This window comes from Polypterus senegalus, chromosome 11, assembly GCF_016835505.1.
Source record: "Polypterus senegalus isolate Bchr_013 chromosome 11, ASM1683550v1, whole genome shotgun sequence".
Lineage (NCBI taxonomy): Eukaryota > Metazoa > Chordata > Cladistia > Polypteriformes > Polypteridae > Polypterus > Polypterus senegalus.
This window is the reverse complement of record NC_053164.1, coordinates 157,947,335-157,962,164: the sequence shown is the minus strand read 5'-3', so window position 1 is coordinate 157,962,164 and position 14,830 is coordinate 157,947,335. Positions and strand designations below refer to the sequence as shown.

At 37.6% G+C, this 14,830-nt stretch overlaps 1 protein-coding gene across 3 annotated transcripts; it reads right to left on the bottom strand.

The window, feature by feature from the left end:
* Positions 1-310: 310 nt before the first annotated feature.
* LOC120539649 (MANSC domain-containing protein 4-like) lies at positions 311-14,028 on the bottom strand. 3 transcript variants are annotated; one of them, XM_039769967.1, is made up of 4 exons: positions 13,785-14,028; positions 13,486-13,671; positions 9,257-9,391; positions 311-1,945 (listed from the first exon to the last, which is right to left on the bottom strand). In XM_039769967.1, the coding sequence occupies exons 2-4, from the start codon at positions 13,649-13,651 to the stop codon at positions 1,206-1,208; spliced, it is 1,041 nt and encodes a 346-aa protein (XP_039625901.1). In that variant the 5' UTR covers positions 13,652-13,671; positions 13,785-14,028; the 3' UTR covers positions 311-1,205. The 3 variants fall into 3 exon arrangements, with proteins under 3 accessions (XP_039625901.1, XP_039625900.1, XP_039625902.1); XM_039769966.1 differs by lacking the exon at positions 13,785-14,028 and having other exon boundaries at positions 13,486-13,775; XM_039769968.1 differs by lacking the exons at positions 9,257-9,391; positions 13,785-14,028 and having other exon boundaries at positions 13,486-13,775.
* Between the last annotated feature and the right edge of the window lie 802 nt (positions 14,029-14,830).

Genomic DNA, 14,830 nt, shown 5'->3' with positions numbered 1-14,830 from the left:
TGTAAAATGAATTAAATAGCTATTGAAAGAAGCATCCTAAATAGTTATAAACCAACAAATTAGAGCCCAGTTTTAAGAGGTTTCATTACGATTTCCATTACCCAGTTGTCTGTCACCTGCAATTAGGAGTCTGTCAGCCTGGTAGGCTACAATGTCAACATAGAACAGGGAGAGAGAGAGAACATATGACTCAAGAAGCCAAATATATTTTCTCATCTTGTTTCTGCAGCAGCAATAAGCATTGAAAACATTTCAGCAAAAAGGTTTTGCTTTCATCTCCTCCAATTAAACAGAGAACTTTTTCTTCATCTTACTTCCAAGTTTTTTATCACTATACAGTCATGTGCACATTCTTTCCATTTTATGGGTCTACATATCAAGATTTAACCAATAATCATCAACTATTCCTCAGTAAGTCCTAATATAAGATACATCTAACATCCAGTGACAAGGAAAATACATTTTTACGTTATTTTTAAAAACATAACATCCATCATACAGTAAATGTATAAAACAGTAAGAATTTTCCATCTTTAAGAAAGTTGTAGGATAACCTGTAGCAGGAATAACTTAATTATTTTCTGTATAAGTTATCAGTTTCTTACATCACACCACAATAACTTTACTCCACCTTGTTAAAACTTGTTTCAGTTCTTTCCTGATATTTAAATCCACAGAGGTGAGAGAGGGTAAAATTACTATCTTTTTTCATGCACAAATAAAATTCTCTCACATCTTACAGATGTGCAGCTTAGGTTCAGTAGCACTCCCAGATTTTTTTGGATTAAAATATGTTTTATTAATTAAATCATGATACAGTATAATATGAATAATGTTTAAAATGACAGGTGGAATATCATTTTGGGAGGTTTGTGACACTGTGTTGAAGCTTCAAGTAACATTTTCACAGTTAAAAGCTTGGTTAATGTGGTTTTGTGTTAAAATAGAGCTCTTTCTACATAATTTAATAATAAATATATTAGCTGATAATTAACATCACAGAATCAAGATTCAAAGCACTTCTTACCATTTTATCATTTAACTAAAGCTTTTGAAATGAATAGAAGCCAAAGCATACTGCTTTGATTTTCTAAATAACATTTTGTGAGGACATATATTTTACAGTGTATGGTACTGCTGCCTTGAAAAACTTAAGTGAACAATGGGATATATTTTTGTGAGTTTCTTTTTGTTATGATATTTGTTCACAGACTTTCATTTACAATCACATATTTTACCAAGTACATTGTGCTCCTTTCAGGCTTCCACACTGGTTTGTAATGACCCCTCTTTCTAATGCAATGACTGACTATGAACATTACAATACAAAAGCACAAAATAAACACTGTTGAGAAGATGACCAAAGGAACCAACATGAGGTAATTTGCAATCCCCCAGAATGACAATTTTGGTTTGTCTTCAGAAGTGTAATTCCTATTAATGTAGCCTTTGGTTTCATTTGGGTAATGCTTGCTGTTATCCAAGTAAGCTGGAAAAGCAAGATTAGAATAAGGCCGAGTGGTCATCAAGGCAGTGGTTAGCTGTGGCCAGGTCTTTGGGGTGAACTTTGAGGCTGCAGTAATGGGAACTGATGTAGAACGTTGAGTAGAAATGTTGACACCACTGAAAAAAGCTTCTGTATTTTGATCCAAATTCTTCCTGTGACTTTCAACTGAATAGAATGTAGACCAGATGGTGATGTTAGATTTTAAAAATGAAGGAGAAGAAGTAGTACTTTCGAGTGTGTTATGAATGCTTTTGTCATATTTATGTAAAGCAGTAGTAAAAGTTGACCTCATAAGGGTACTAAAAGGTGGGCGATGAAACTGTCTCTTTTCAGAAGATAATGAGTCCGAATCATTGTGCTTTGAAGATGACAAATTAGTCCACATGCGAAGACTTGAAGTACTATGTTTTCCAAATACAAGCAGGTCTGGGTCAATTCCTGTAGGATTCAAGACAGAAGCATTACATAACGATTTGGTCAACCTGATAACTAAGTAACAATCCTATTCCTGTTTTTTGAGTGACAGTAAAAAAAATGCCATGAAATTATTAACTTCAAATGTCCTCAATATAAAGATTACACATTTAAAAATAGGCTGGCATATATTTTTTATTAAAGACTACAATTCATAAATAGTAATTAAACTCAAACTGCACAAAAACTAGTACAGGCACAACACTGAAAAAGGAAGACAGGCTAGAAGTCAATCTCTAAACTAAAAAGGCACATCACATTGCTTACAAAAAGTTTTTTGAGAGATAATAGACCTGATGAAAGCTATGGCTGTTTTTATTTTCCTGGGTTCTCCAATCACATAAGAGCAAGGTCAGGGTAATCAGCTTGTATCCAATTGTTAGTATGGAAATTATAAGAACTGCACAAAGTACATTTTCTCAATTAAATTCATCAATAAATTATGGTTGTTGATATATCCATCCATCCATTATCCAACCCACTAAATCCTAACTACAGGGTCACGGGGGTCTGCTGGAGCCAATCCCAGCCAACGCAGGGCGCAATGCAGGAAACAAACCCCGGGCAGGGTGCCAGCCCACTGCATGGCACGCGCGCACACTCACACACACATCCACTAAGCACACACTAGGGACAATTTATAATCGCCAATGCACCTAACCTGCATGTCTTTGGACTGTGGGAGGAAACCGGAGTACCTGGAGGAAACCCACACTGACACGGGGAGAACATGGCTTTCGCTTTTTGGACCTTCAAAGCTTCTCTTCATCAAAAACACTTTCATAAAAATGGGAGGCCCTTTAAAAACTCAATTCATCTTGCTCAAGTTTAATTGACTGTCACTTTTAAAGGTAGACGTTTACCATTTCAGACTGCATCAGTAGATTCACAAAGCAGGAAATAATAGTACATTCATTAAAACAAATGATTTTAGAAAGTGCAAATGCAAAATTCTGAAAGTTAATTGTTCTGTGCCTTACCACAACATACATAACACAAGAATAAATAAAATTATTTCAATATGGTTTAAAAAAAAATAAATAAAAAATTAGATGGCCTGATGAATAGTTCCAGAATAGCTTCAGCATCAATTCTAAGTGATAGGAATTGTGAATATAACTACAGCAGGGAGCTAACAGCATTAGGACCAAGTTATAGAATGTTTTGTTTTGTGTGCAGAAAGCACTCAAAAACAACAGATAAAAGCAGCTCTTCATTTTCAGGCACAATTCATTTTAGGACTGAAATGATTAGAAAGCATAACAGCAGATTGACTACACAATGAGTGTAAGATACTAAAAAGCATAACAGTGACGAAAGAAATACCAACAGGCAGAAATATCCTTCTGATGCTAGAAAATCAGCATTTGAAAATGAGATCCTTTCTCAACAAGGCATCAGCAGTTGCAAAGAAGGCTAAACGTCTTGCCATCTATGACGTTGACTGCCATGCGGAGGAAAAATGGACTTGACTAAAAAAATCTTTTTGTCAAGAAAGGCTTTTACATAATTGTTAAATGTATTTCTTGAAAAATGAAAATTAATTTGGCAGAATAAGTAAGACATGCTAGGTTTATTTACATTTTAGCCGATTCCATCCATCCATCCATTATCCAACCCACTATATCCTAACACAGTTTCACGGTGATTCCTCTACTGATAATTGAAGAGAAAACAATTTCCTTAAGGTATGTCAAGGGACACAATCAACCTGCTGCTAAGATAGTCAGCCACCAAGATCTAATAAATGATGATACAACTGGAATTCTGGAAACCATAAACTCCAAACTGGGGTGTACTGCCCTTTGTTTGGAAAATTTGTCAGATACAATCCAGATACATCAATTAGCTATGTTTAATACTGATGGTGCTGCAGTGATAACTAGTGGTAGAACAGGGATAGTTCTTAAATTTTCAAACAATAATGTCACGTCAGTTCACTGTGTAAATTATAAACTTGATTTCTGGATGCAAAAATCAATGTATCTACTTTACTGGGTTTGAGAAAAGACGTAAAACATGTTCAAGGTATATTATTACTCTGCAAAAAAGAGACAAAACTTTAATTAACTGTGTAATCTCTGAGTGAAATTGCATGATATGGAGTGTGAAAGGATGCAAAAGACACCACAAAAAGTTTTGGGGCAGCCACTCCGTATACTTGAAAATTGGTTTGGAAAAAAAAGGCAAAATGTGAAAAATAGGTCTTTAAAGACTTGAGTACAAAACAGAACTGAGGTAACAAACAGGGCAAACAACGTCATTTGGACAGGGACTGGAAAGTGATGTCATCGAGTCCAGAACTGGAAGTAATATCATCAGGGCCCGGAGCTGGAAGTTGTGTCATTGGCCACCGGACCAGAAACAATGTCATTAGACACATGAGGAATTTCCTGTGGTTGGTCTGCAGAGGAAAAAGAAAGGATCAGTGCACTCTGCCATCCCCTGGTCCAGCACCGAATTACCCTCTTTTGAGCCCTTTAGCTGCCTCCCATGTGCATGTGCATCACACGGAAACTCTCCCAGAGTTCCTGACAGAGAGGTTGTGAACCCAAGAAAGAGCATCGGCAATGAACACCGGAAAACTTGTATGGCTGTACAGTGATCCCTTGCTATATATCACGCTTTGACTTTCGCGGCTTCACTCTATCGCGATTTTATTCTCATACACGCTTACGTCACTACTCATGCGCTTTCTGAGAACTTTTATCTAAGCCCTACGATGGCTCCTAAACGTGCTGCTTTTTCTAAGCCTTCTGACAATAAAACTAAGCGCCGGAGGAAGATGCTTACTATCCAGGAGAAGGTGAAACTCTTGGATATGATTAACGATGGCAATACCCTACAAAAGCCTCCTCACGCATAGGAAAAGACAGCGCCAGCAACTGCCTATCAAGATGTTCTTCAGCCGTGCACCCAGACACCCACTGCCTACTCCTAGTACTCCTTCAGCGGAAGAAGACAACATCGCACCTGCTGAAGATACTGCACCACCTCTGAAGACTCTCCTATAGAGGTTGTGCCTTCATAGGTTAGTGGTTGTGTGTAAGAACTGTGTGTGTTTGTGTGCAAATAAATGTACAGTACAATAATCTACTATATAGAAGCGTTCGGGATTGTCCTTCCGTCCCGTGAGTGCAAAGCGTAGCGGTACTTACTACTTGAGGCTTGAGGTACGAAGCGACGCAATGTGAGCAGAGTTCTGGAGCTCTTATCGTTTCCTTGCTTTTGTGCGCAATGCGCTGAAAAAATAGACAAAATTATGTCTCTGGAAATTATTTAATGTTGATGGAGTACAAACGCCTCACCGCGTAATAAATAAGTAAATATCATGGGAGATGGTGCTTGCTAATTCTCATCTACAGCTTCTTTAGTGCATGAAACTCCGTCTTTAGCGGTACAGATTTGGGCTGACATTGTACGACTTTGGACAGGCTTTTGAGGGGATAAAAAAAAACTTAGGTTTTCGGGAGATGTTACGAATGGGCACTTTGATGTTCTCATTCCCTACACTTACATGCCTGATGTACACATGGAGCGCGCAAAAATTGAGGATAAAAGTCGAGTCCCTTTCTCTCCTTTACTTTGTAAAGGCCTTGACAATGGACCAGTAATTTGAAAGGCATTTGAGACAGATTTGCCTAGGCAGGATGGCAAAGAGGAAATCAGAGAGCTTTACTGCTATTACCAACAAATCCTGTGTGATGTAGTTTCAGAAAGGGTATTTTCATGAGTGGAAGCCCATGAATTATAAAAGATTAGGGAATCTTATAGTTAACAGATATGTACTGTATTACGGGCTCCTAAAAGAAAATAATGCCTCCTTTTTGTTATACTGGAGCTTTTGAGAGCTCTCTGTCCAATTAGCCCAAGTACAGCAGAGTGTGAACATGGTTTTTCAGGCCTAAACCTAATTGTTACTAACATGAGAAACGACTTAACAAAGGAAAATAAGGACATCCTTTTAAAAATTTAGTGCAATGTTCTAAGCTTTACAGATTTTAATGAAGATGCATACATAGATCACTGGATGTTCTCAACTAAAGGTTCACAGCACTGCAAAAGTCATACTGAATTTCAAAATATCACTGAATGTCAAAGTGATGGTTTTTGACACAGACAGTAGCTTCTTTTTTGGATCTAAATGAGGTCTAAATACAAATTTAAAAAATACTAATGGAATTTTGATTTCATTTTGATAATTTTTTTTGTATATATGGGAACAAAGACCTCATATCAACATTGTATAATCCTATAGTAATCATCTATCCATTATCCAACCCGCTTTATCCTAACCCAGGGTCATGGGGGTCTGCTGGAGCCAATCCCAGCCACCACAGGGCGCAAGGCAGGAACAAACCCTGGGCAAGGCGCTAGCTCCCTGCAGGGCACGCACACACACCCAAACACCAAGCACACACTTGGGACAATTTAAGATAGCCAATGCACCTAACCTGCATGTCTTTGGACTGTGGGAGGAAACTGGAGTACCTGGAGGAAACCCACGCAGACACGGGGAGAACAAACTCCACGCAGGGAGGACCCGGGAAGCGAACTCAGGTCTCCTTACTGCGATGCAGCAGTGCTATCACTGCACCACCGTGCTGCCCCAATAGTAATCATTTGTTATTAAAATATTCTCTTTCAAGATGCTAATTGTGCTTATATTGTGGCAGAAGATGGAGTACAAGGCAATCATTTACAGTTCTTTTAAAAACATATGTTGCTCTATAAAGTCAATGCTTGTGTTTTTTTTTTTTGGATAGAAGGCTGTGCTAGAAATGTACCTGGACTACCCATTTTAGACTGCCATCTCTCCTAAAAACCTCCATGCTTCCACAGGTATGTCATCTGGACCAACGGCCTTTCCATTTTTCAACCTCTTCATAGCTGTCCTTACTTCCTCCTTGCCAATCCATTGCACTTCCTGATTCACTATCTCCACATCATTCAACCTCTTCTCTCTCTCGTTCTCTTCATTCATCAGCCTCTCAAAGTGCTCTTTCCATCTGCTCAACACACTCTCCTCGCTTGTGAGTACGTTTCCATCTTTATAATTTATCACCCTAACCTGCTGCACATCTTTCCCTGCTTGGTCCCTCTGTCTAAGCCAATCTGTACAGGTTCTTTTCTCCCTCCTTAGTGTCCAACCTCTCATACAACTTATCATATGCCTTTTCTTTAGCCTTCACCACCTCTTTCTTCACCTTGTGCCTTATCTCTTTGTACTCATCTACTTTCTGCATCTCTCCGACTAACCCACTTTTTTGCCATTCTCTTCCTCTGTATACTCTCCTGTATTTCATAATTCCACCACCAAGTTTGCTTTTCCTCCTTCCTCTTTCCAGATGTCATGCCAAGCACCCTTCTTGCTGTCACCCTTACTACATCTGCTGGTAGCTGTCTGGTAACTCTTCACTGCCACCCAGTGACTGTCTCACCTCCTCCCTAAACTCAACCTTGCAGTCTTCCTTTTTCAACTTCCACCATTTGATCATCACTCTCTTCATTTTCTTCATCTCCAACGTCATCCTACAGACTACCTTCCTATGCTGCTTAACTACACTTTCCCCTCCTACCACTTTGCAGTCTTCAACCTCCTTCAGATCAACTCTTAATGCATAGGATGTAATCTACCTGTGTGCATCTTCCTCCACTCTTGTACGTAACCCTATGTTCTTCCCTCTTCTTAAAATACGTATTCACCACAGCCATATCCATCCTTTTGGCAAAATCCACTATCCTCTAACCTACTTCATTCCGCTCCTTAACACCATACCTACCCATCACCTCCTTGCCTCCACTGTTCACTTCACCAACATGCCCATTGAAATCCGCTCCAATCACCACTTTCTGTCCCTTGGGTACACTGTTCATCACTTCATCCACCTCACTCCAAAAATCTTCTTTGTATATGCACTAACCACATTCATCATCACACCTCCAATTTTTCAGCTTCATAATCATTACTCTGCCTGACACTTTCACCTCCAAAACATTCTTGACATACTGTTCCTTCAGAATAACTCCTACCCCATTTCTCCTCCCTTCCACACCATAATAGAACAATTTGAATCCACCTCCAATCCACACCTGGCCTTACTCCCCTTCCATTTAGTCTCTTGCATGGACAATATATCAACCTTCCTTCTCTCCATCATATCTGCTAACTCTCTCCCCTTACCTGTCATACTGCCAACATTCAAAGTTCCTACCCTCAGTTCCACTCTCTTTACTTTCCTCCTCTCCTCCTGCCTCCGGACACATCTCCCCCCTCTTCTTCTCCTTCAGCCAACAGTAGCCCAATTTCCGCCAGCACCCTGTTGGCTAACAGTACTGGTGGCAGTCGTTGTTAACCCGGGGGTGGACCAATCCGGTATGGAAATTTGTATTGTTGTCCGCATAATGATTTGGCAAAATTTTACACCGGATGCCCTTACTGACGTGACCCTCCGCATTTATCCGGGTTTGGGATCGGCATGAAGAAACACACTGGTTTGTGCATCCCCTGTGGCTTGGTTACTGCATCCCTATTAGAATACAGAATACAATCAACCAGGTCAGGCCAGGTATGTTTCCTTTGCTTACTGTGCACCAGAAACTTGCACCCAGTATTTTTTAAGAAAACATATATTATTATGGAATGGAAGGATATTATTTTGATGTTCCTTTATAAGCATATTAAAGACACTGTTAGATGAGGCAGAGGTCAATACACTGAGTACCAAGATTAGTAACCAAGGTTTGCAGGACAGCAGTACAGTAAACTACAAGTCAAAACAAAATAAGGTCAAACCTTTTTCAGAGTTTTCCATTTGTATTACACAAAGCTTAAATGCCATTAACACCTTTTAGGATGGCCATGAAGGCGGCATATATTACACAGCACATACTGTACATACTTAGCAAGATGGAGTGTCATAGGGCCGCAACATCCCAAAAATGCAGTGTCCACAAAAACCAAATAAAATGGCAGTGAATAATGTTAAAAACACAAATTAAAGCAAAGCAGTATAATGCAGCATTTGTGCAATCTTGACAATTACTGTTAATGCAATTATGTGCAATTAGGCAAATGAAAATACTATTTTCCCTAATTTTTCACTTTATGATTTAAATACTTTAATATGTAGATCAATACACACAAAATAGGAAAATGTAATGTCTCCAAAAATCAATATCACTAAATGCTGTTAATTTATATTTTTATTTGTATTTTAAGTTACATTCATCATTTTTCTATATTATTTCTATAATAAAAGGTACTATCATTACCTTTGTTGATGTTGTATAAGATGACATTGTTCTTTCCTCTCAAAAGACAGCTCTCTAATGTAGGACAATTTAGATGGAAGCAATTTTCTCTGCCTTGAATTGATTCAAAATCATAAAATGCAGCATTACAGGAAACTATAAAGAAAAAATATGAATTTCAAAGATTAGATTGTGTATATTAGTAGTAAAAAGGTATATACTAATAGATGTATATATGACGATGACCTCACTAAGAGATTTGCTACTGAGCTTAAGACTTCAGTAAACAGTTAAAATGTATGTCTATTTGAATTGTATTTTAAAAGGATTTGCTGACAAATATACTCCAATATAATTATATGTATTGGAATGAGGAAAATTTCAGTTTTTGATTTTTAGTAAATTTGTAAACCTTTATGTTTTAGGTTTTCACATTTTCATTATGGGTAAATCAGGTGTACACCGATTAGCAAAAATGGCAAATTTATCTAATTAAAATTAAATCTACAAAAATAAAGCATGCTGAAATTGAAGGAGTCTGAGTACTTTCTGAATTCATTGTAAATATTTACATAAAGGTAGTTGTCTAATACTAAAAAGGCACAAAGTAACAGTATTTTTATGTGGCATGCGGGAGTTTATGGTAATAAACACGCAAATCCTGTATAATGTATGTAATTTTTACTTAATGATGACTTGCTGTGTTTTTACACATGCTATATGAGAACAGAATAAGGAACTGAATAATGATATCTTATTTACCACTTTGTAACCAAACAGAGTACTTACTGAGTAAATGTGGATGATTTTTTAGACTTTTTAAACAAAACACAAGACAAATTTAAAAAAAAAAAAACGCTACCTATCCTGACTCAGTTGTTTGATGGTTGCTTCTTAATGCCACTTCTACACTATCCTTCCTGACAGCCAGTCACACTAATATAAAATCCAACAGGAGTTACCTGACAGAATAAGTAGAGCTTTCATATTTTTTGTATTATAGAGCTGGAAGCTAACTACTAATGTCAAATCACCAGAAGACAACTTATTTTACTTGGAATCTTGGTTTAGACCTATATTACTGCATTCATGATTAGGCAGGTGCTGTATACAGTATGTGATACTACCAGAACAGGAAGAGCTGACATCAGGAATGAAAGCACACAAGGAGGCTATAGTATCTGGAATAACATTCTCTAACCTGCTTATTCAAACTGAGGAGTCTGTAGTCTATACTAGCAGCATGAGCATAAGGCAAGAAACAGCCCTCACGTCAGATTTATAAAACTTGCATACACATAAAAAAAAAAAAGACTCGAAAGTACACAAAATTTCCAATACAAAAATCAGGTTTTATAAAAGAAGACTGGATGGAGAACTTGCTTATATTTATGGTATCTGTGACCCATCAGTACACAGAAAAACTGGGACATGACAACACAACCTTAAACAAGTTAGGAAATGCAGCCTTAAATTATTATAATGTGCATTGACACAACATATTAAAGCAAAAAGTGATTGGTGTAATGTGTAGACTATGTCTTAGTTCCCTTTAAAGAGGCAGTATCCTGTATAGTTGCACTGAAAACATATATTTGCTATGTGTTGTCACTTGTCAGAATTAGAAATCCAAAACCAACAAAATATAGAAGCTCAAAATACCATGCTCTTTATTGTATTCTATGGTTTAACACAATATGACTTATTTTGCACTGCCATAACATCTAGTCCCACTGCACTTCCATACTACACAGAGCACACCACAAAACTCAAATGCAGGTGGTACATCAGGTGAGAGGCTGCTCTACCAGCCAGTGAAGGTCGACACCATCTTGATTGCATGAGGTTGATTAGCATGCTCTACAAATGTTTGTTTAAAAATGACAATCCAGGTGAGGTTTAAGACACTTTCACACATGCAAGTTTACATAATGATTGTGATTTAAAAAATTAAGTTGCATATAAATGTGTATATTATAAATCAGAGTTTCTTATTTTTTGCCTGATGCATATTTTTCACATTCAAATTCACAGAAAATTTTATAAACAAAATCCCCAGTGCAGGGGTCATTCATGCATTTCTAAACTTAAAAACTATTGTGTGCAGTAAATATTGCAATTGATTAAATCATTACAATAAAACAATCTATACTATCCTTTCCTTGGTAAGAACACTTAAACACCCAATTGCATATGCTATTGCATTTTTCTTGACCATTGCATTTTTCTTGACCTACAGACTCTCAATTACAAATAAAAGCATACCAATAAACAATTGTTAGTATTGCTTTAGATAGTAAACTATTTTGAAATGCATAGGTTTTACTAATTTTTTTTTTGGAATGGATGAGATTATTATTTTTTATTTTATAAAGGTCCTCTAGTCTGCATTCACTTTCAAAATGACCCCCAGTATATAACATAACATTACTAAACCTGTTTAATCTGTTTCATAGTCACTGGTGGATGGAGTTTATCTGAGCAACACTGGTCACAAGGCAGGAAACAGCTGTAGACAGTGGACAGCCTGTACACATCAACATACACATAATATCAATTTAGAATGTTCATTTTTAATTAGCAATTTATTAGTTCAATTTTAAGATCATAATTTACACTGTTTAGGAAGGAGACAACTTATGAATGATTATGGCTTTTGACGTATTGACAGGGCCCCTCCCATCAGGTGCACGTTAATTATGAAAACATGAATTAATGTTGTGACAGCTCTACTTGAAAATGACTATTAGCCAAAGGTATGTTAACACGAAGTAAAAAGCAAAACAAAAAAGCAAACTTCAAAGCATCTTATGTTTTTCTTTGAAGCTTCATTGAGAATGTGTTATAAGCTCTAACAATATACAGTATGTGGGTTAAATTGGTCTGATAAACATACATTATCAATGCTTCCAAATAAAATGTCAATAGAGTAGTATACTACAGCTTTTCAAAAGATGTGACACAGTGTGTTCAGTTGTTCCCTAATTTAAAAGATAGCACAAAATTTCAGTCAATAACTAATAAACATATACTTTCTTTTATTGTCATGTATGTTTTTTAAGCCAGTCTAGCTTGTAAATATTTTTGTGAGCATTAATTTGCTTAACACAATGTACTTCATATTATATGGCTGAAGTGAAAATACAGTATAAGACTACACATTATTTGTTTCAGATGTTGGAGCTATCAAGAGCTGTCTTCCTCTCCACCAAGTGTGGGGCTTTGGGATTGATGCACGTGGAACACTGAAGAAAGTAAACATCTGTTTTGTCAGATCTGATGAACTTTCATGTTTCATTACCACATGTTGAAAGATTTGTAGGTTAAGCTAAATAGTGACTCACCAAATATTTAAATGTCACAGTTCTTTAGAAAAGTAACACAATAGTTAAAATAAAAGTATGTTTTTATTATTTAAGAGAAAGCAATTACAGTGCCTGAACTGACGCCTTGTCCACGGCTATTTCAGCAGGAATGCGAAATGAATATCTACACTGAATACAAAATGGATGGATTGGACAATTATATGAAAAAGTAAGTAATTTAAAGGAATTATCGTTTTCTAAATAAAGTGTAAATTGGAGCCCAAATAACCTAATACCTGGTAATGTTTCACAATGTGCGTGAAAAAAATCTAATTTCATTAATATAACAATTTACAGGACAAAAAGGGGCAACGATAAATGTTTAATTTAATAACCGAATTGTATACATGTTATTGATTAATTTTCTGATGCTAAATTTAGATATATTTCAAGTCCTCAAAACTTTTGAAAGGAGTGTGTTCATTACTCTAGAGTAAGTATCCATCCACTTTCTGACTTTTTTTTATCCGATTTATGACCGCCAAAGCAAATCAGGGAAGCATCGCAAAGGAGTATCAGTGCAAATTCAGGCATGATTTAACCGCCAAATATTTTAAAATAACCTAACCCGAACCACTAAAACTTGGGAGGACTCAAAAGAAAAAGTAGCAGAAAATGACCAGACCAAAACTAGAGCTTAGCGTGCTGGGGCCACGGAGACCCTGATGGAGAAGCGTTGGTTACTTTGCACCGTGACACCCATCATTATAATTACTGCTGCTATTAATTATCTTATAAAGCTATTAATCAACATTTAATGCCAGGAGGACACCATTGTTATAGTAATAAAACTATCACCATAATGTCTCCACTTTTCCCGATTAGGTTCGCGGGAAGTAATAATATCAATATTTCGTACGGAGTGAAAGAGATAACTCGTCTTACCATTCCACGATAGGCAGCAGGCTCTGCTGCACTTCTGCGCCGTGTCTTCGTAGTAAATCCTCAAGATTTGTGCTCCCTTCTCCAATGACTCTGTTACATCAACAAATATGCCTGGATAGCGACGTATCCAGCAACTTTTATAAAACGTCATTGGTGAGCATCGCATTTCCGTGCGGGAAAAGAATCCTAAGGTCAGGAAAAGTCGCCAGAGTAAAGTCATGATCGGTAGAACAGCGTGTAAAGTGGCGCCACTCCCTCACTCGGTCTTTTATTTTCTCACTTCGAATTCAGCGACTCACCTTTGCTAGCGGTGGGCGATGCCTGGGCAGCAGGAAACAAGTTTGATGTCAGTACGTCAGCTTCAAACAGATGCCTCGCATTTTGTTACGCCTTATGGCACTTACACACCCGATGCGCGCCACTTTCACACAGGTAGTAATCTGCTCACATTTGTTTCGGAAAGCGTGCGCATTTTTTTCTGACGTTTTTTGCGTTTTGAAGTCATTCACCAGGTCTCATTTGCCTGAAGCTGCATGGCGGCTGTCGGTCTCCTTTTTGTCTCTGGTACCTCATGGAAAGCTTTTAAACTGCTTTTAGGTAATCCGAGGCGCAGTGTTATCACCGGGTTGTGTATTTTTATTTGGCTTGAACTAATTTATTATGTTTACACACATTTTACAGTACAAAGGGAATGTTCTTTTTACATGCATTTTAAAAATTAATTAATTTAGCATGTTCCCACCTTGGGGGTGCAGTAGTTAACGCAGCTGCCTCACCGACCTAACTCAGCATTTTCAGTCTTCCTATGATGGACTCCCACTGCTGCCGTTTTCTTCCCACTGATGTGCACATCAGGTTAATTCAATCAACAATATGAATCAAGTGGACCATTGTCTTAAGGTTCATATTTGAATTTCATTGATCTCGTGGATATCATGGTATTCAATATTATATCATAAGTTATCAATTATAACTAACATAGACTCTGCCCTGGATAAGTTCAGGTCAAGTTGGGGAGCATACACTGGTACAGCAAATTCCCAAAACTCACTGAAATAGCTCAGGATCCAGGTTGGCAACCCCCTAGCAGACATGCCCACCCTCTGGAAATGACCATCTATCTGCCACACCCTGGTGTTACATGGGCATCCCCTTGGCCCGTTCCAGCCACTTGGATCCTCAGCAATGAGGATCCTGTGAGCTGGATCACCCTCTGGGAATCGCACCACATGGCCATAGTGCCATAACTGACATTCCCCCACAATGCAGGTAATGTGCCTCATTTGGCACTCCATGAAGAGACACAGTATCAAAGGAGTCCAGTCTTTGTCTCAGGTCACTGGCA